Source organism: Pistacia vera, unplaced genomic scaffold (assembly GCF_008641045.1).
Source record: "Pistacia vera cultivar Batoury unplaced genomic scaffold, PisVer_v2 Contig639, whole genome shotgun sequence".
NCBI classification, from domain to species: domain Eukaryota; kingdom Viridiplantae; phylum Streptophyta; class Magnoliopsida; order Sapindales; family Anacardiaceae; genus Pistacia; species Pistacia vera.
Window position 1 is genome coordinate 384,273 of NW_022196489.1, and position 21,646 is coordinate 405,918.

At 36.5% G+C, this 21,646-nt stretch overlaps 2 protein-coding genes and 1 pseudogene across 2 annotated transcripts; 1 reads left to right on the forward strand and 2 right to left on the reverse strand.

Annotated features, from left to right (window-relative positions):
- The first annotated feature begins 6,144 nt into the window (after window positions 1-6,144).
- On the forward strand, window positions 6,145-11,674 carry LOC116111463 (26S proteasome regulatory subunit 6B homolog). The gene is given in 5 exon segments (XM_031397632.1): window positions 6,145-6,258; window positions 6,413-6,496; window positions 11,531-11,563; window positions 11,565-11,591; window positions 11,594-11,674. Coding segments are annotated over 5 exon segments (339 nt in total).
- Window positions 11,675-13,390: 1,716 nt separating this feature from the next.
- On the reverse strand, window positions 13,391-14,671 carry LOC116111482 (DEAD-box ATP-dependent RNA helicase 36-like). The gene has a single exon (XM_031397659.1). The coding sequence runs from the start codon at window positions 14,262-14,264 to the stop codon at window positions 13,854-13,856; it is 411 nt and encodes a 136-aa protein (XP_031253519.1). The 5' UTR covers window positions 14,265-14,671; the 3' UTR covers window positions 13,391-13,853.
- An 877-nt stretch (window positions 14,672-15,548) lies between these two features.
- Window positions 15,549-16,908, reverse strand: LOC116111461 (annotated as a pseudogene).
- Between the last annotated feature and the right edge of the window lie 4,738 nt (window positions 16,909-21,646).

The window sequence follows — 21,646 nt, forward strand, 5'->3', positions numbered from 1 at the left end:
CCTCTCTTCTTACTTCCAAGAAGACTTCTCCAATGGAAGGAAGAGGTTGTTTGCTAAGAATTCTTCCTTTAACCTCTTCAAACTCAACGTTCAGTCTAGCTAAGAATTTAAAAATTCTTGCACTCTACACAGTTTTTCTTGTGGTGATTCCAATCATCTATATTCTTCCACTCATAATTGTTGAACAAATCCAAATCTTTCCAAAGGCTGTTGAGGGCATTAAAGTACTTAGACACGCTGCCTTCTCCTTGTTGGATTTCTCCAACTTTTTGCTATAACTCAAAAATCTGAGATCGGTTCCCAAGATCGGAATACATCTCAACAACACTATCCCAGAGTTCTTTATAGTTGGAACTGATGTCCTCATCCATGGAGTTCACCGGCCATGACATAATCATGGAATTTTCTGCATCCCATGGAGCGTATGATGGATCTGTCTTCTCAAGTGCTTTGATTTCACTAGTGAAGTACTTGATCTTGCCTTTCTCTCGGATATACATACGTACAGATTGGGACTAGAGAATAAAGTTTCCTTCTTTGAGTCAAATAATCATAATTTGGATAGAATGAGACTCGGTATGGCTAATGTTGGTTTCATTATTTTTTGTGGTGACAACAAATGGAGACGCAGATGAAATCTTAGACATGGTGATGAATTTTTTCTGATAATTTTATTCCCAAAAAAGAGCCTGATGCTCTAATACCATAAAGACTATAGAATTTGAATCAAAGTCATATGATTCTTATTATAAATTGATATTCATAGTAGGTATTTATAGGATTACAAGAAAAATAAGTAAGGGAAGAAATAATTAGTAAGCTAATCAATCTCTAAAAATCCTACAGTTAATCCTATAACAATAACAAAGATCCTACAGTTAGTGAAAGTAAATTGTCAATAGCTACTCTAATCTAATTATAGACAACAAATCTTATGACTTTGATGTTTTCCAACAACCTGGCCATCAAGAAGCCAATCAGAGGTTTATGCAGTCTCGCCTGCCAGTTGTTCCACTTCCTCAACCAGTAAATAAATAAGGCATAGGTACATCAAGCCCGGAGAATTCCCAAATGATAGACATGCTAAGGTCGCTCACCAGTGAAGTCCAAACCTTGCAGGAAGAGGTGAATGGAATGAAGGAAGTACAGCAGGGAAACTAGACTCCTAGCCAACAAAATGTTGCCGCTAGAACACAAAGCTAGGAGCTTGAAACCACTGACGATGACTCTAGTTCATCTAGCAAGCACCACCATCAGCGACGAAGAGTGGAGGGAGCATAGAGGTGTGAGAATCAAGATCAGAATAACCCGAGCAGACACCTAGGGAAACAACCAATGGGCAAGAGAGAAAAGCGCTAGGAAGTCGATCGCTCTAAGCGAGCTAATGATCAAGTTTAGCATGCCGGTTTGAACCCATGCCAAGATCGTACATCACATTAGTTAAGCGCCCAAAACATGAAACATGAAATGACAACTGTTACGGGCTGTCTTAATCCTAAAATCGATCTACCTACACTTGATTCAATCTCAAGTACCTGGGGTGCCTTTGAACAAACCACCCAATGACGAGCTCTAGCAATGAGCACGAACTTTGACAAAATAGACAGATTTTGGCAATAATCTCCAGCTACCCTAAGTAAGTTTTCAATCTTAAAATCTAGAAGAAAAAAAAAACTCAATATTTTCGTTTATATTCAACCTAACCACAACCACAATGGCAAAGTCAAGAGCAAGAATGGAGAAAGCAAGGGAAACAAAAACTTACTGTAAATTAAAAGTCGAGAAACCATCGAAAAATCATTGTGAAATTGAAGTTTGAGGTAGAAAACATTTGGTTTTGAAGAACAGTATGTTTGGATTTGCAAAAGAAAGGATTTGAAAAGGTTTAAGCCTAGGGTTAGGTACCTTTCATAGAAAGGAAACCTGAGCACAAAACGATCTTGGCTGTCCATTCTTGCCACGTGGTGATGATCGCATGTAATTGCCATTTTGAAAAGCAAAACGTTAGCCTGACTGTTCAGCGTGATTGTTTGCCTACGGCTACATTAAATGCATGGATGTTACCCTTCACATCCCAAGTTGAAATGTCATCTTGGCCTTATGTCCTTTTTCAAAAGAAACCAATAACGCCAAATTCTTTCAAGTTTTTGGTACCTCGTTAGATAAGCATACATGTTGCAAAGTAACAACTCGTACTAACACACTGGTTCGTCATCAAAAAGGACACTAAGAGCAAGCTCTATCTAGAACTCGAATATGTTTGATTGGACCCGATTCACAAACCAATTTAGTTTGGCAGCAACTTGCACATTGATAGCTCATCCAAAAAGGCTCATAGTTTTTGAAGTTCGACACAACCTCTAAAAACTGGGGAGCAAATGTTGTGTGAGGATGTGCGACCAGCTTAGAGCAGGCAGTAGCTCGGCGTAACTTGTGAAGCCATAACCAAATTGAAAGGAGCTGCGATTAGATTGAAATGAGCTATGTTCATGGTGAAGCGAGCTGTTTGGCAGTTATCTTACAGAACATGGATAAATTTTATCTCTAAATATAAGCGTTATCCCCTAAAATCAAGGAGAAGATCATGACAACTCTCCCTACAATTTTGGTATGTTGTAGATGATAAAATCTACCTAGAAATATCACCAGGACATTGAGCCACTAAAAATCATGAATTCCTGCAGAGAGACATGAAAACGAATGTGAAGCACTCAAGGGACATCAATGTGGTGTCTGCAATAGGTACTCCGACGCTCAAGTTAGCAAGATTGTGACAAAAAACTGAGCTGAAGTAATGGTAAGATAAGTTACCGTGTTTCAACGCTAGGCAAACTATTTTTATCGTAGAGTAGTCGAAATGCAGTTCTACAGCAAAAAACGGCTCAAAGGGGGAATTATGACACACTTGCATTAGAATGCTTGGATTCTAGACTGATAAGTGTGTAAAAACATATATAGAATGGAGAAGGCTGGCCTCTGCTTTTATAACAAGCCATGAAGGTTTTAGTCTTAGTAGAACTATGAGTTCTATGGCTTATCCATTTAGGAATTCTAGTTTATATGAAACCAGAATGTTTAAGGAAGAAAGCCATTTCTAAGACTCAAAAACTACCAGGATGTATGAGGATCATGATGGGACTTATAGTCCGTGGACGTTTGGAGTTTGCATAAGACTTTAGGACTAGTTAAGTGTATGAGATCATCTAATACTAGGAGTCTTAGGTCGCTAGACTCTTTGTAGACTTAGGAGTTTATGAAGTCTAGTTGCTATTTCATGGACTTCACGATTTAGGTCACTCAGCGAGCTAGATCTCTTTGACAAGTTGGGCTAACATGCAAGGCGAGTTGGCCAAAGGTCCCAAGCTCATCTAACTTCGAATTCCTCAAAGACTTGTACAATAGCACAACTCTGGAGTGTGGACAAGCTCGTAGAAGGTACCAACTTGTAACCTTCCTAGAAAAGACTTCAATGCAAGACCCATCGAATTCAGGTCACGATTGTTTTGCCAGAACAACCGAGGTTGAACCAAGGGCCATATTGGCGATGTGGGCCAACAATAGTTGGGTCAAGATACTAGGTTGTATAATGATTACAATGTTACTAGACTGTTAGGGGTCCAGTGTGATTTTTCGCCTATACATCTGTCAATCTCACCAAGGATCATGGGATTGATTCCCTAAAATCAAGTCATTATCCCGAACTTTACTGTTGTAACCGTTATCATCTTATTGTATAAATACCACAAACAAATCATTTTACGGTGTTAGCAAAATTAAAGAGAGAGAGAGAGAGTAAGGCAAAAATTAATAAAAGAACGGTCGACATAGACTTGATTGAACACGCCATACCACTTTAAAATTTGTCTTTCGCTTTTGTTTGCTTATTCAAATCAATTTCTTGTTGATCCTTAGATATCACACTCGCATCTTGCTCAATCCTGTCAAGGTCAATTGAGTATCTTGAGTTGTTACGAGTTTTCGTATCAACAAGGCTAATAATTTTTGGAATTAACAAACCGATACAAGAAACTTGTAACATGGAATAATATTTGAAAGTTAAGACAACATACTATAAATATATAATTAACTGTTAGTGATGAGTCACAATAATCTTACTAATTAATTACGGTGATACTTTGATATAATGAAATCTTCTTTATTATTATATGATTAAATTGATTCTTAAATAAAGATATCGAATAATTCATTTTATTACATATTATAAAGTAAAGAGAAACACTAAATTATGTTGTGCATATTTTATGCTCATTTCGTGCACATTTTATCTTTTTTATGAAAAATTATATTGTATTATACTTGCAAGTTTGTTAGCTTTCATGTTAATTTCTGGATTTCTGTATCAAGTTTGATATAGTTACTAGGCTGGGCAAAAACCCGGGTTCATATACCTAGACCCAGATTTCGTACCCAGAATTCAAAATAAATAATTTTTTGAACAATATATATATTATTCAATAATATTATATTGGGTCCATTTGGCACACTTTTACTATTCTATTATATTCTACTATCCTATCCTAAAAACAAAAAAATACATTTGTTTTAATATTCTCAAAATCCAATCATATTCTATTCAATTCAAAATATTATTTTTAACCCTCTAGGTTTGTTAATTTAACTAAACACCTCCAATAATAAAAATTTATAAATTGACAAAAACACCCCCACCTACCCACGTATTTTTGGCAACCGGCCACTACTGTCGGAAGGTGGCCGAAATCTGTCAGAATGGCACATGACCGGCTAGATCTAGTTGGTCGTGCGTTGATTTAGCCTTTCTCGACCAGATCCATCGTAGATATGACCTATGACTGTCACATTTGGCCGTTGACAACTACCACATCTTAGTCATTGTTTGGCCGTCAATGGTCAGATCCATGGTCGTAGATCTAACATTTTCCAGCCAAATCCACCGTGGATCTAGTCGGAAAAGGCCAAATCGGCGCACGACCGACCAGAGCCAGTTGATCGTGCACCATTCCGACAGATTCTGACCTCCTTCCCGCGATGGTGGCCGGCTGTCGGTAATACGTGGGTGGGTGGGTGGGTGGGTGGGTGGGGGGTGTTTTTGTCAAATTATAATTTTTTATTGTTATGGGTGTTTAGTTAAATTAACAACCTAAGAGGTTAAAATAATCTAAATATTTTCAGAAAATGTTATTGTTGAGAAATGTACAAATTTTTTTTTTTCAGAATCCTATCCTATTTTTCAAAAATGCTAAATAGCATAGAATGTTATTCTATATAACCAACCAAAGGGAGCTCACTTTCAATGTCAAAATCATATAAGCCATTAAATGCCTAAACCGAATTATCAAATGTTTTTTTTAAACCATGATCTGAGAAAGTAATGTAATTATTGTAGAATACCTAGGAAATAATTTAATAGATTACAACTGTAATTGAGATAATTAAGGAAATAATTTAACACAATATTAGCATAATAAACAAATATTTAATTTGGTTAAAAAAATATTTAAAAATAAAAGGAAATAATATAATTTTGGTATAAAATCAAGGAAATTTGTTAGAATATAATTGTAATTGAAATGATGAAGTGTTGATAGATAATCAAGCAAAGATTTTATATGTTTTCAATATTTTAATAGGCATTATTTTCTTTTGCCATTGTAAAATTTTAATATTTGTTTTCATTATCTGGGAAAAATATATATGTTTATAATTTTTGTTTCATTAATTTAGAAGTAATAAAGAGTGTCTAAACTTTCCATAAATTTTTGAGAACCTACCATATAAATTAATGATCAGGCAACTTTCAAAATCAATTAATCCCAAAGAGTTGGTTTGACGGTTAAGGAAGTTTATTCTTTTTTTTTTTTTAAGTTTTTGGATTTAAACATTGAGGTCAACTACCACATTGTGACTTATCTGATTCATTGGACTTGTAAGGTATTCAATAGATCTTAAAAATTAATTAAAGTGTATGTAAGCTAGTTTAAACACTCCGGTTATCCCAAAAAAAAGGAAAAAAAAAAATTTCTAAATCAATTCAAATCTTAAAAATATACATGTTCAACTTCTATCTATAAAAGGGAAGCTTGAAAATTACTTTAAAGGGTTCGACAGACAGTTAACGACTTAACGTTAAGGTTATTACCTATTATGGCCACCACTCGAGCCGACACTTTGGACCCTGCACTCTTACGTCTTGGGAGGCTTGATAGAAAAATTGAGTTCCCTTTGTCGGACAGACGACAAAAGAGGCTCGTTTTTCAGGTTGGTGGAGTGCACACCCCCATCTGTAAAGTTTTATGGTTAGTGATTATTTTTGTCGCTCTTTATTCTGTTGTGAGGATTAATTTTCCTTGCCCGTGTTGTCTGTTATGCATTATACGTCTAATCTACTTTATGATGGGTGGGTGTCTGCCAGGTTTGCACTGCTAAAATGAACCTAGGTGATAAGGTGGACTTGGAGGATTTTGTTTCTCGACCTGACAAAATCAGTGCTTCAGACGTCAGTTGGTTTCAATTTTCTTTATAGAAGCTCATTATGCTATGGAAAGTAACTTCTGTTACGATTGCAGTTGACTCCTGTTATCCCAGAAAAAGTAAGACTGAGAGCCTCGACACTAAAGGATAGTCAAAATTTAGAAGAGTTCTACACCATCTAGGTGTGGTCACGTCATGCCTAGCGCAAGTGGCATGGCTCCTGTCAGTGCAATAGGTGAGTGTCAAGCCAGCAAGCGGCTGAAGATCGCCCACATGTCAAAATCCTGCTTTAATCAAGAAAATCCCTCGAACAGGTGATCAATGGGACGCAAACCTACCCACTTGCAGTTTTCATAATCATTATCTTGAACTTTCCCATTATAAATAGAGGTCTTTTCTCTCATTTGGGGAGATTGGTTAATTTTACGTTGAAATAGCTCTCTCTCTTTCTCTCTCTCTCTCTAAACTGTAATTTAGCTCGCTGAATGCGACCTGGTCACTCTCTCTTATTAATACAATAGCAGTGGACGTAGGATTCGCTTGCAAGCATCCAAACCACTTTAAATATTGCTCTTTACCTTTTATTTGATTCAATCTCTTCATATCACGTGTGATTTCTAAGTCATTTTAGCATTTTACATGTGCGAGTAGTTGCTGTCAAAATCAAGCATCAACAGTTTGGGGCTAGAAGGAGGGTCTGATTTAGTACCTACTCTTCATCAGAAAAATCTTTCACTAATCGATCCCACAACAGCAAATGGCTCGCGGTTTCAAATCTGAGTGAACCAATCATGGCAATGAAGAAATCCCCCAGATCCAAGAGGACACTTCTCCCAAAATGTCGCCAGTCCAACAGAATATCACAGGGGATATTCCTTCAAGCTCGCGGCTCGATCCAGCCGTCATGAGTTACCTAGAGAGGTTTAATAATACTCTTCAAACAGTTCGCCAAAGGCTAAACCGATTGGATCAGGTCATGCCACCCAAATCCAATGAGGCAGTGCCACTGCCAAAAACACCTGCAAGTCGCATGAAAGAGCGTAAAAGGACGAAAGCCCATACCGTGCGCACTACAGTGCGTTAGAGAAAAAGGAAAGTAATGGAAGGATCTTCCTTACCTTTTTGGTTGTGGGGGTCGAGCTTTCTACTGTTAACGGAAAGAGCGCACCAACTTGAAGGATTGAAAATCTGGTCTCGTGAGAGCTTTTTGCTTTTTCTGAAAGTATAAGTGTTGTGACATTGCTTAAGGCGAGCCTGGGGTTTTATAGTGAAGGAAACGACAATTGGTCTTCCCGAACCCAAGTGACATTTGGGCGGAATGTGTCTCTTGTCATTGATCGTGACCATGTGTCGTCAATCGGCAAGAAAGAGTAACTGCTACGCTTCAAAAAATTCAATCTCGCGTCTCTCCGTTGAAATAATCGAGCGACGTCTCGATTCTCTCCTCCATATTAAATACACTATCATCCGCATTTAATGCCCTGATAAGGAATGACGTTTCAGCATAGCTTGCATTTAATGCGCATGGCTGGCACTTATTACGCACATGACACATTTGTCAGAATAAAGGATACTTCATTAATGGATTAGCTATCAAGCGCAACGGATAACATCTGAAGAGGTCAGTGGAAAAGAACACTCTTTGTCGCATGTCGGTTGCAAAGTGATGTGATTCCTTGCCTCCAACAGAAATATGCCAAGTGTAATCACGTCGCGGACCTCGATTAAGATAAGAGGTGCATTGATACGGCACTGAATAGGGTCTATTCCAGGTCGTTGACTTCGCGGAAGAAGACCATCTCAGGTCGCTCGTAAAAAAAAAAAAAAAAATGTTTTGCGGCCTCATTGTAACCAGGTCGGCTTGACTAGCCGTCATTTGGATATGTCAAATCATGGCATAATTATGAAGTTCTCAAGGTTCAATCCTTAAACCTTAAAAACTGGGGGACTTTTGTTATGCCGAAAAAAGTAGGGCTGACGTGGAGCCTCGTCAGTAAAGGATGGTCAGAATTCAGAAGGGTTTTGCGCCGTCCAGGTGCGGCCACATCGCGCCTAGCGCAAGTGGCATGGCTCCTGTAAGTGCTGTTAGTAAACGGTCTCATATACGCAGCGGAAACGAAACAAAAATAATATAGAGATCGTTTACATGAGCCAAGATCAAGGGTATAATTTTACAATTTTATCATAATAAGAATCTGCAGAAATATTAATCATGAGTTAAGAGAAACATACGCACGTTGGAGGCTCCTCCAAATTTGTCAACGAATATTTTGCTACCGATCCAAGTGTAGGATCGAGCCCACGTAGTCCACACGAAGACAATCTCAAAAGAACCAAAAAGGGATTTGCTAGATCCTCTTTGGCCTTAAGATTAAGAAGAAAGCAAATCAATTGAATTGATTTTTTAGGCAAAAGTGTTTCTGCCGTGGGAGTGTTTATCAAAAGGGGCTGCTGTGTTTTTTTTTTCAAAGAAAAAAAGTTCTTTTATTTAATAAACACACATTTTCTTTTATAGTGAATCAAGTTGCCCTATTCCCATATGGAATAGGCTTGGGCTCCAACCCAAACACCCCATATTGCCAAACACTCCCAAATTAAATATTTTATTTATTCATCATTATCTCAATTAAACTCAATTAATATATATTTTATCTATATATTAACATTTAACAATAATGATGATTTAATTAAATATATGCGAACACATATTTAAACGTAATTTCACTTATTTAATTTTTCTAATAAATTAAATAAAGGCTATGACCTCAGCAAATTTAATTGCACTGTGAAATTACCAAAATACCCTTTCGCTTTAAAAAGACGAAAACGCCCTTCCTTATTCTTGGATCTTAAATTATCTTCTATGTGTGTGACCCATAGGCTCCTCATCATACCGGCAGTGTATAGTATCGTGATTAACACCAATTAATCATCTCACTAATACACAGACCAAGATTGGCCCCTAGCAAGGCATCATGGCCACCCGATAGATTCGGATTCAGCAAAGTAGCTACATGTCAACGATATGGTTACCGTGCAATTCGATCCTTTCATCATACGTTATCTCGACGAGACGAAGGCATAGAAATAGTGTCAACCTTCGGTTACTCTCGATATTATATATTCAGTTTCTGGACCAATGACCCGTATTATAAACTGGATAGAGCAACAACTCAATCCCACTGTGGCCACAGTTTTAGTGTCATTGCCATATACTGAATTGCGCCGTGAGATAACTTTCTCCCGTACCCGGGAGTGATAAATCCTCTGTCAATCCACCATAGTCTTGATACACTCCTTGATGCAGCCAATCACCACCGTATTGACAGCTCTGAAAAGAACTGCGTTAGGCTAGTGTCAAACACACCAATCGGTGCACAAGGCGGTCCGGTGATCTCAAGTCTAAGGATCACATGCACCACCATTCGTTAGAGGATTTGTTCCATAGACACTGGGGTTACCATCCATATGAAATCCTTTGGGGTCAGTCTAGTGAACTTGCTGCGGTGTAATCGCCTACAGCAAGCACCCATGTGTTGCACTAGGTTGTCACCAAACCACCTTGACAAGTGAGATCAGTCACTACCTTTTGACAAGGTCGTTCAACACTATGATAGCCTACCGTATTATCTATGCCCTTACTTCAGAATAATACTAGGGCTACGGACGTTTTGAATGACCAACATAGTGTCATAGGGTTCTCACTATCAAGATTTGAAACACTTGATACCCTCGTCACAGTTCTACCATTCTAAAGACATATATCAATACATATTGCAATAATAATGATTTATGCGATATAGTATAAAATGCATTTTATTGATTAATGAACATTATTACAAAGAGTCAATTCCACAATAATTGTGGCTCAGGGCACCTACTCAACAAGTGCAGCAGATGAGTGTCAAGCCACAAGAGGCTGAAGATCGCCACGTGTCAAAGTCCTGCTTTAATTGAGAAATCCTCGGGCAAGTGATCAATGGGACGAAAAGAAAGTATTTGCACGGCAATACCCACTTGCAGCTTTATATCATTATCTTGAACTTTCCACTATAATAGAGGACTTCCCTCTCATTTGGTTTTTTTTTTTTTTTTTTTTTTTGGGGGGGGGGGGGGGGGGGAGATTAGCTAATTTTACGCTGAAATAGCTATCTCTCTCTCTCTCTAAACTGTAACTCGGCTCACTAAACGCGACCTGATCACTCTCTCTTATTAATGCAATAGCAGTGGACGTAGGATTCGCTTGCGAGCATCTGAACCACTTTAGATATTGCTCTTTACCTTTTATTTGATTCAATCCTCTCATATCACGTGTGACTTCTAAGTCATTTTAGCATTTTACACATGCGAGTAGTTGGTGTCAAAATCAGACGTCAACAACTCCTATCTAGCAGGAAAATTTTTCTAGCTTTTTGCATATTTCTTTTCTTCAATGTCATATAACAGAACCATTTTGATCTACCCCTACCGAGAGCCACTTAAACCTTCTCTTTATCTTCAAAAGCTTTGGTGTTAGGTAGTCACAGGGTATTTCTAACCACTACTACTTTAAGCAAGCAGGAATTGCTCTTATGTTACGACGTTCACTCCTACTCCTTTTACGAGAATTACTTGGTTTTCCTATAAGAAGCAATTAACCAGAATAAGGGTATGTACCTCCTTTTTACCATGTCCAAGTGTTTGACATTGCAGAGATAACCACCATAACGACTTTAGCTAAAGCTGTGATTTTGATACAAAAAGTGTTCACAACAGATGTTTTAAGAGCCAGTATACTTGCTGTGGAACCATTGATCTTGTTGCTTTTTATTTTATTTTATTTTTTAATTTCTTTTGTTAGAATCGAGAATAATAATTTGTTTTGAGACGATTGACGTACATATGTTTTAACCTGGCTGGTTGGTAAATCTTTGAAAAACCAGAAGGGATGAAACAGTTGATGAAGAGTTAGTAGGTGGGGACAGGATTGGGCTCTAGCTCATTAGGTTCATTTTATGTTTTTAGAATATGATCACGATATCAAATACATTCATAATTAACCAATTTTCGACTACTACAGATCGCAGCTATCTGTCAAGAAGCTGGAATGCATTGCAGTACGCAAGAACCGGTACGTCATAGGACTCCCAACCCAAAGGACTTTGAAAAGGGTTATGGAACCAATGTGAAGAAACCTGACACTGACTTTGAATTTTACAAATGAAGAGGGCCGCAAGTGTTTGTCTAATGTTTGAGCCGTATAGCATTGTTGCACTATCCAAAATTCACATCATTGAATTTGACATTATCATATCATCATTTAAAATTTTCAATACCATAGAATTGCACAAGAATTTTAGGGTAATTTCTGTGATGTGAAAGTCGACAAAGGCTTTATATGTTTATATATTCATTAGAGCAACGAAAAACACATCATCTGGAATACTTGGATTCTTCAATTAAGAGTTTGATAGAGCCTCCATAATTGGATTATTCTTGAACGATTCAGCTGATAAGGAATCGTTTTTATTTTTGGTGTGGAAATTAACAAGTTGAATAAATCTCAAATGTATAAAGTGGAATCCAATGCGAAAAGAGGGAATCCTAAAACGTCCTTATACACTCTTAAGTCAAACACAAATCCCACACTAGAAGATCTTGTATTTGTATTTTAAGTCAAAATCACCCCATTACATACATCTCCTATCTAGTTAATGGCAAATTTCTGTTTACCCCAAGTATCTGACTAAAGTTCAAACTGATACACTTTTGATTTTTCAGGGGTTTTAATGTAAAATAAACATTATCCATAAGAGGTTAGCACAGTAATTGGACTCATGGTTTGCTTCTACAAAGTCTAAGGTTAAGGTATGAGTCCACTCATGGCTACATCCGAAAGATGGTTGACAAGAGGAAGTGTCCAATAAAAACAGAGTTTGGTTGACCAGAAAGTAGGAGAAATGCTGGTATCTTTATCAATGAAGGATTCTTTTGACAATAAATATTTTAGTTTGATCTGTAATTCAGACAACAACACTTGCTGTTGTGTTTGTCGCTTTTGTTGTTCCCAATTTCTTTAATAAATTAAATAATATTCCTTCTAACAACCCAATTATTCTTTTTTAATTATTTTCATATCATCCACTGCTTAAACACACTCTTACATATTGCCACAACCCAACTCAATTCTGGTGTGTTGTTTTATTAAAAAAAATAAAAATAATTAAATATATAACAAGGAATATTATTTGCAAGGTATGAAGAGAATGATTAACTTATTTTGTATACAATTTTAACTTATTTTCAATAGGGTCAAATTTTATTTAAATAAAATAATATGTAGGAATGTCAAGGTCAAAATTATAGTACTTTTAATTTGACATGATTTAATTTTTAATTTCTTTATTATATATTGGCATTTTAATATTTCATGTAACAGTTATTAATATTGTATGTTAAGCTGTCTTAATCAGTTCAACAACTAAGCAACATTTTAATATTTTAATTTCTAATAAAAAAAACTAATTAATGATCTCATAAATAATTTTCTACAATAAATCAAATTTAAATAAATAAAATGTAATTTAAAATAATGATTCTTAAATATTATAAAGGGACCTACAGTATCTAAAATTTCGATGCATGGCCTAAGCCTTCACCTAATTCTAGAAAAAGTGATGGCCCTACCATGTGCTTTTAGAATAAAAAAGTNTAGCCATTGTTTTTAATCAAATCTACGAACTTTAAGTTTTCTAAATTATGGAATCCAAATTTATTAACACCCTAGAAGTATGCCTTGTTTGCAGAAAGCTCTAGCAGTGCCTGTAAGACACTAGTCATCGCTGCAGAAAATAAGAGCGTCTACCTATTCTTTGGTAAGCACTGAAAAACTACTCTTTAACTCCTCTTCAAAGCCAGCATACAAAACTCTATCTGCTTCATCCAAAACCAGAAACTGGACATAATATAAAAGAATACAAATGAGTAATTTTCGGAATAATCGCAAAAGGAAGACATGCTACACCCATTCCAGGAACACATACAGAACCTAGGTAGAATAAGAACACACAAACAAAGACTGTAGAAATTCTCCGGCCTTCTTTTCTTCAAACAAGAGAAAATCAAAGTGAAGATTTTAAATTTTAATGCAGCATTCCTCTGACACCTCTCGACTTAAACCCAACTCCCAAAACCCCTAGGTGAAAACAATGGACAGCAGCTACGTAGCCCCACTTCTAAATTCTCTACTAAGCCTTTCAGTCTCTCTATCAGGATGACGAAATTGAAATTCAACAGATCATGTTGAATAACAGTAACACCAATAAAAATCACTACTAATGAACAACTACATGTCCACCAATTTCTACAATGGCAACCATTACATGAACACCAGTCTCCAAATTCTACATGAAACTTGATAGCACACATACCTTGGTTCTAGAAAACACCTGAGGCATATCAGGATCCTCCTCAAGCAAGACCTTAATCCTGCCAGGAGTAGCAATAACCACATGGGGTCTATTCATTAAACCCTTGGCTTGCTTCAACATATCCATGCCTCCAACCACCACCTCACACCTCAAATGCAAGCAAGAACCCAAAGCCTTAAACTGCTCAGCTAGCTGAAACGCCAGCTCCCTCGTCGACGTTATCACCAACGCCAACACCCCGCACGGCTCCTCTGCCAACCGCTGCAGTATTGGAAGCGCAAATGCCGCCGTTTTCCCACTCCCAGTCTGCGCCAGACCTAGAATGTCGCGGCCCTCCAAAATTTTCGAAATGCAGTGGGCCTGGACCAGTGTAGGCCGCCGCATACCCAGTTCTTTGCATGTCTCAACGGCCCAATCGGCTAGACCCAGGTCGGCGAAAGTGATGGTTGCGGTAGCGGCGGCGGTAGTAGAATTAGGGGTTGAAACTGTAAACTTTTCAAGTTGTGGGGGTTCGTTAGTGAGGTTAGTGTCTTGCTCTTAAGTCTTAAATAGTCTTGGATTTGGGTTTGGGTTTAGGTTTGGTTTTGGATTTGGAGAAGAGAGGGAGGTTTTCATCAACAAGGGAATCTTGTTCCGTGTCAGGGGCTGTTTGGATGGATGGAAAATCAGAGAAAAAAAATGAAACTTTGCCGAGAAAATTTCTGAAAATCTTGTCTTGAAGATTCAAAACTTCAAAGGTTGAATCTTTTTCTTCTATACTTCGGCTCGAGTGAAAAACGAAGCAGCAGCAAAAGGCGGTAACGTAGGATAGCTTCTATCTTTCAAAACTCCTTGCTAACCCCTATAATTCCGGAAGGACCATTTGTTTTAGAAAAGAACAGAGACACCCCTCAAGTTTTTTTTTTAAAATTATTATTAAGTTATATCAATTTTTATTTATCTTCGAAAAAACCAGTTTTTTTCAAAACCGGCTCGGTCCAGTTCATAAATATTGAAAAACTGATTTTCCAGTTCAGTTACTGATTTGTCCAATAATTAAAACCGGCTAACTGAACCTAGTTTTTAAAACCGGTTTTTAAAAAATCCCTAAAAATCTAAAAATCATCTGAAACATTCTAAACCCTGACTAAGTTGTTTGAAGGAAGTAATACAAGAATTTGGTAGGTTTTATTTCTTTGCTTCAATCTTGAATATATTTTCTTTACCTTAATCTTGAATATGTCTCTCCTCTTGTGGTCGAATGACAAATCCTTTAGCCATTAGAGTTAGTTATACTCAGAAGGTCTTGTGTTCGAGTCACATGAGAGATACCTATCAAATTTGTACAATTACCTTAGCCCATTGGGCTTGTAGGGTGTTCTGTGGCCTTGAGGATTAGACAAACTTGAATATATTTTCTTTACTTCAATCTTGATATATTTATGTATTGCAATTAAAACTATTGCATTAATAGTGGCAGATACCAGTTCTAATGTGGTTGCCCTCTCTTAAAACAATGGAACCATTAGCCACATTGGGGAAAGAAAGTGATTAGAGCAGATTGTTGATACATTTGATTCCACTTTTATAAGTCTATTAGGCTGCCTAAAATACTCCTGTGCACCCAAGTACACCAGAGAAATTCAAAATGACTTCAGAAAGTAGGATTTAACACATCATACAACCTAATTAGCCATTGTTTTTAATCAAATCTACGAACTTTAAGTTTTCTAAATTATGGAATCCAAATTTATTAGCACCCTGGAAGTATGCCTGTTTGCAGAAAGCTCTAGCAGTGCCTGTAAGACACTAGTCATCGTTGCAGAAAATAAGAGCGTCTACCTATTCTTTGGCAAGCACTGAAAAACTACTCTTAACTCCTCTTCAAAGCCAGCATCCAAAACTCTCTGCTTCATCCAACACTAGAAACTGGACACAATATAAAAGAATACAAATGAGTAATTTTCGGAATAATCGCAAAAGGAAGACATGCTACACCCATTCTAGGTACACATACAGAACCTAGGTAGAATAAGAACACACAAACAAAGACTCTGTAGAAATTCTCCGGCCTTCTTTTCTTCAAACTAGAGAAAATCAAAGTGAAGATTTTAAATTTTAATGCACCATTCCTCTGACAGTTCTTGACTTAAACCCAACTCCCAAAACCCCTAGGTGAAAACAATGGACAGCAGCTACGTACCCCCACTTCTAAATTCTCTACTAGGCCTTTCAGTCTCTGTATCAGAATGACGAAATTGAAATTCAACAGATCATGTTAAATAACAATAACAACAATAAAAATCACTACTAATGAACAGCTACATGTCCAACAATTTCTACAATGGCAACCATTACATGAACACCAGTATCCAAATTCTACATCAAACTTGATAGCACACGTACCTTGGTTCTAGAAAACACCTGAGGAATATCAGGATCCTCCTCAAGCAAGACCTTAATCCTGCCAGGAGTAGCAATAACCACATGGGGTCTATTCATGAAACCCTTGGCTCCAACCACCACCTCACACCTCAAATGCAAGCAAGAACCCAAAGCCTTAAACTGCTCAGCTAGCTGAAACTCCAGCTCCCTCGTCGACGTTATCACCAACGCCAACACCCCGCACGGCTCCTCCGCCAACCGCTGCAGTATCGGCAGCGCAAATGCCGCCGTTTTCCCACTCCCAGTCTGCGCCAGACCCAGAACGTCGCGGCCCTCCAAAATTTTCGGAATGCAGTGGGCCTGGACCGGTGTAGGCCGCCGCATACCCAGTTCCTTGCATGTCTCAACGGCCTAATCAGCTAGACCCAGGTCGGCGAAAGTGACGGTTGCGGTAGCGGCGGCGGCCGTAGAATTAGGGGTTGAAACTGTAAACTTTTCAAGTTGTGGGGGTTCATTGGTGAAGTTAGGGTCCTGCTCTTGAGTAGTTTGGGATATGGGTTTGGGTTTAGGTTTGGTTTTGGATTTGGAGAAGCGAGGGAAGTTTTCATCAACAAGGGAATCTTGTTCCATGTCAGGGGCTGTTTGGATGGATGGAAAATCAGAGAAAAAAAATGAAACTTTGCCGAGAAAATTTCTAAAAATCTTGTCTTGAAGATTCAGAACTTCAAAGGTTGAAGCTTTTTCTTCTATACTTCGGCTCGAGTGAAAATCGAAGAAGAAGCAAAAGGCGGTAACGTAGGATAGCTTGTATCTTTCAAAAATTACTTGCTAACTCCTACAATGTCGCAAGGACCATTAGTTTTAGAAAAGAACAGAAACACCCCTCAAGTTTTTTTTTTAATTATTATTATTTTATATCAATTTTTTTCTATTTTCCAGAAAACCAGATTTTTTTTTGAAAACCGGTTCGGTTTTGGTTCATAAATATTGAAAAACTGGTTTTCCGGTTCAGTTACTGGTTTGTCCGATATTTAAAACCGGCTAACCGAACCTAATTTTTAAAACCAGTTTTTAAAAAATCCCTAAAAATCATCCGAAACTTTCTAAACCCTAACTAAGTTGTTTGAAGGAAGTAATACAAGAATTTGGTAGGTTTTATTTCTTTACTTCAATCTTGAATATATTTTATTTACCTCAATCTTGAATATACTTGTGGTTGGATGATAAACCCTTTAGCTATTAGGATTAGTTATACCTAGAAGGTCTTGTGTTCGAGTCGCAGGAGAGGTATCTACCACATTTGTGCAATTATCTTGAATCCTTGATCCATTAGGCTTGTAGACTATTCTGTGGCCTTGAGGATTAGATAGGCTCCAATGTTACCTCTTGAATATATTTTCTTTACTTCAATCTTGAATATATGTTTATGTATTGCAATTAAAAATATTGAAATGTTTATGTATATATAACCAGTTCAAAATCAGTTACCGAATTTTTTGGTTAACCAGTTTTGAACAACACTACTTAACACTGGACAGGTTTCGGTGACGATGAGTCCTTTGAAAGATAACTGATCTGTAGCTGTGGAAACTAGGAACTAGGAAGACACTCAAACTGAAAATGTTTAGTTCTTTGGAAAACTTTCAACTGCCCTGAAATATGGCCTTCTTTAGTATATGCTTATCGCAAAGCTCAAAGCTCTCTTCCTTCCTTCATTCTCTAGAGTTAGCTATGAGTGCCAATTCGATTGAGGTTCTTAGGAATGAACCAAATGTTGAGGGCCTACATTGGGGAAAGAAAGTGATTAGAGCAGATTGTTGATACAGTTGATTCCACTTTTATAAGTCTATTAGGCTGACCTAAAATACTCCTGTGCACCCAAAGTACACCAGAGAAATTCAAAATGACTTCAGAAATAAATTGCATTAATAGTGGCAGATGCCAGTTCTAATGTGGTTGCCCTCTCTTAAAACAATGGAACCATTACAGGTACAGATTTATTAAGACTAATCATGAGGGTAGGGTTTATTTTTGAAGGAAGAAAGTTGATGGGGCTGCTGGGAATTGTATTCTGGGCTTCAATAACTTCTGCTTTTAGAACATGTGGCTGTTTCTGAGATGATGCTCTCAAGATGGTCCAAGTCTAACCAACTTTTCCTCTACTTCACCTTGAAATAACATTAGTTACACCCTTTTACCATGGCTATATACCATATCATCAATGCAATGAGGCTGGCGCTGGTCTCAACTTTGTTTATCACCGAACTCATAGATCACTTAGCTGCTGGTCCACAAAGCATATGTCTCTTGTTTTAGTTGAAATCACTACGGCCAACATTAAGAAGGAAAGTTTAGTTACCAATGAGGCTTAACCAGATGGGGTCAATATTATACTTACAATCCAATTTTACAAATTTTTTTTCACAATTCTAACATGACAGTTCGTAATTAATTAGATCGTAATAGATTATAATGGGTCTCATCTACCCAATTGTGAGCTGTTACATTGAGATTGTGAAAAAAAATTTGTAAAATTGATATGTAAGTCAATCTTTATTGAACCAGATGGTTGGACATTTGGATTAGTTAGAGTCTTCTATAGACACTTAAATGGTCAAAGACTGTTTTTTTCCGTTTCCTAAGGATCACAGGTTTGACACTTGATGAGTATTCAATTTTGAACTCGAACTTGCTCATAGGATCGAATATTTCTGAATTATAAGAAATAATTAAATAAAACGAAGGAAAGTTAGTTACAAAGTTGTGATACTAGTTAGGATATTTCTAAATTTTATAAAATAAAACAATTAAATAAAAAAAATATGTTTTTCTTTTTTGTGAAATCATTATTAAAGCCAATTTTGTAACAATTTTAAAAGTTAATATAGGAACTACTTTAAAATATAGATTGGAGCAGGGATTTATTTGAATAAACTTAACAATGAATATTAGAATTTTTTTCTAGACTGTCACAAGCATTCTTTAATTTTCTCTCAATCCAAGCACTTTCTGTTGACCAATCAAGACTCCTGAAGATCATTAAAGATTCACAATCAGAAAAAAAAAAAAAAATCATTTACCCAACCTTTATTCTATAATTTTTATTTCTTAAATTAGCGACGTTGGTGGGGTTTTCATAGACTATTAATAAATCCTCCAACGATAATTTTGCTTGTCCATTTTACACAACAATTTTCTCAACTCTCTCAAGCTATAACTTTTGTCTTCCTCCTTGGAACTTGAAAACATAAGTGGGCCGATCATGGAGAGCTCTTAACTAATTCTAGGTGATTGAGTGGTTCGATAAGGACTTTTAGATGCATTATTCAAGATGTTCTGAATTTGAGTCTCTCTTCGATTATTAATAAGGATAGTCATTAGAGCTCTTTTCCGATCGATAGTTTCATGATCTCATGGGATTAGTTGAAATGTGTGTAACCTTACCCGGATAATAAAAGAAAATTAAAAAAATAATAATAATAATAATAAGTGGGCCGTTCATGGAAAACACATGAATTATAAATTAGTAAATAGAATAAGAGGCCAATAATTCTCTTTGTTGGTAAAGGTGGTCGGCGTGTTTTCTAACTCCAACCTAACCGGACTTGTAAAAGGGAAGTTTCTTTCTATTTATTTCCTTCACATTTTTGTGTACCACATTGTCCTTTGTTATGTGAAAATCCCATAAGATTTTCACAAAAAAAATGTGTTAAAAGAGTTAGATGAGAGGCCGCATAGAGATTGTAGAAATGTCACTATTGTTTGAGGAAATTATATCTTTTTCATGCAACCTCCAATTCCTTGTTAGATTTAACCACGCATAAAGCGTTAGGAAAATGGGTTCAATAAAATATATCTATTAATATAATCTTGATCCAACAAGAAATTAAATAATCTTCTTTTGCCCAAAGAAATGATTCATTGAAATAATGAGTGCTTTTGCCGTTGTTGGTGTTCTTTCTGAATATATTCATGTGGAATTTTCTCAGATTGTGTGTGTTGCTTTTTTGGTCTAATTACATTCAAAACATTGCATTGTTCTAAACTAAAAGAAAAAAAAAGACTCTTAGAAAAAAAGGATCATTTTTTATTTATGATTCATCAGCCGAAACAAATATAAAAAGTAACGGACGATGTAAAAGAGCTCCTTGAAGAAAATCGAAGTCAATTACAACAATACTATCTTTGTGTTTCAACAAAGCTTGGATTCAGTCCACCTTTGTTGTGTTTGCATCATACAATAAATACTTAATCTTGCTTAAAGTGTTTAAGATAAAAGAATAATTTTCTTTTATAATATGTACAAAATAATAAATAATAAAGTAAATATTGTTTACCAGATGAGGCAAAGGAATCTAATATTGAACGTGGTTCAAGAATTAATTGATGTCTAATTTGGTAAAACCATCATCAGTACTTAGACCCTTACGTGGGTAACCTAAATGGTTAGGGTAAATTGGGGATAATGTGGGTAGACGCACAGTCTTAGGTTTGATTCCTCATCTGAGCATCCATGATTTAAGTAAAGGGCCATGACAGTGGGTTTGTATTAGTCTCCCCCAGGGATTTAAGTAAAGGGTCGTGGTGATGGATTGTTACGCTAATCTCTTCGAAAGATTAGTAGAGGTGTGCATAAACTGGTTCGGACACTTCAGTTAGTTTTTTTAATAACTGAGATGTCTGGACTAACTAACGCTTACCTTAACTAATGCTCGGTAGGGCTATCCACAGCAACCCACCGCCATGGCCTCCCTAGATAAATTATAGACAAAAGTACAACCTTTATGGCCAACGGGAGAGTCATTAGTATTTAGAATGTGTGGGTATTCTTGGAAAGTTTGGGAAACCATTATTGGAGGAGCAACAGCAGCATATTGGGAACATTGTGATCCACTTTGCACAAATTCAACTCCACTTCCCAATTAACCAAATCATTCATCACCAATTACAACTTTGATTCATGCTTAAGACACAAAAATATATTTTGTCCAGTAATCAAAACCCTTTTTTTCTATTTGTCAATCTTTGTCTCCAAAACAAAATTTTTATCATCATCAACTCATGAAATATCCCTATGTATTCTCTCTTTGGACTCCCATGGAATTTGATTCCCAATTCCATGTACTTTAAATTGAGGTTGATGTTTTTTGTACCATTGCTGATTCCACTAATAAAATTTCTTTTTTTAAAAAAAAAAAAAAAATTTACCTCATTTTTTAAATACATATTATTCTCTTTATATCGACATAAAATCAACATTTGGATGTATAATTGAATGAAAATTTAATAAATTTTGTTGGGTTTTGCCTATTGAATTGTGTTTAGTACTTTAGTTATTTAGTAAACACATTGGAAATGTTTAAAAAAGAAAAAAACAATTTTAAATTCTTTTAATGCTTTCT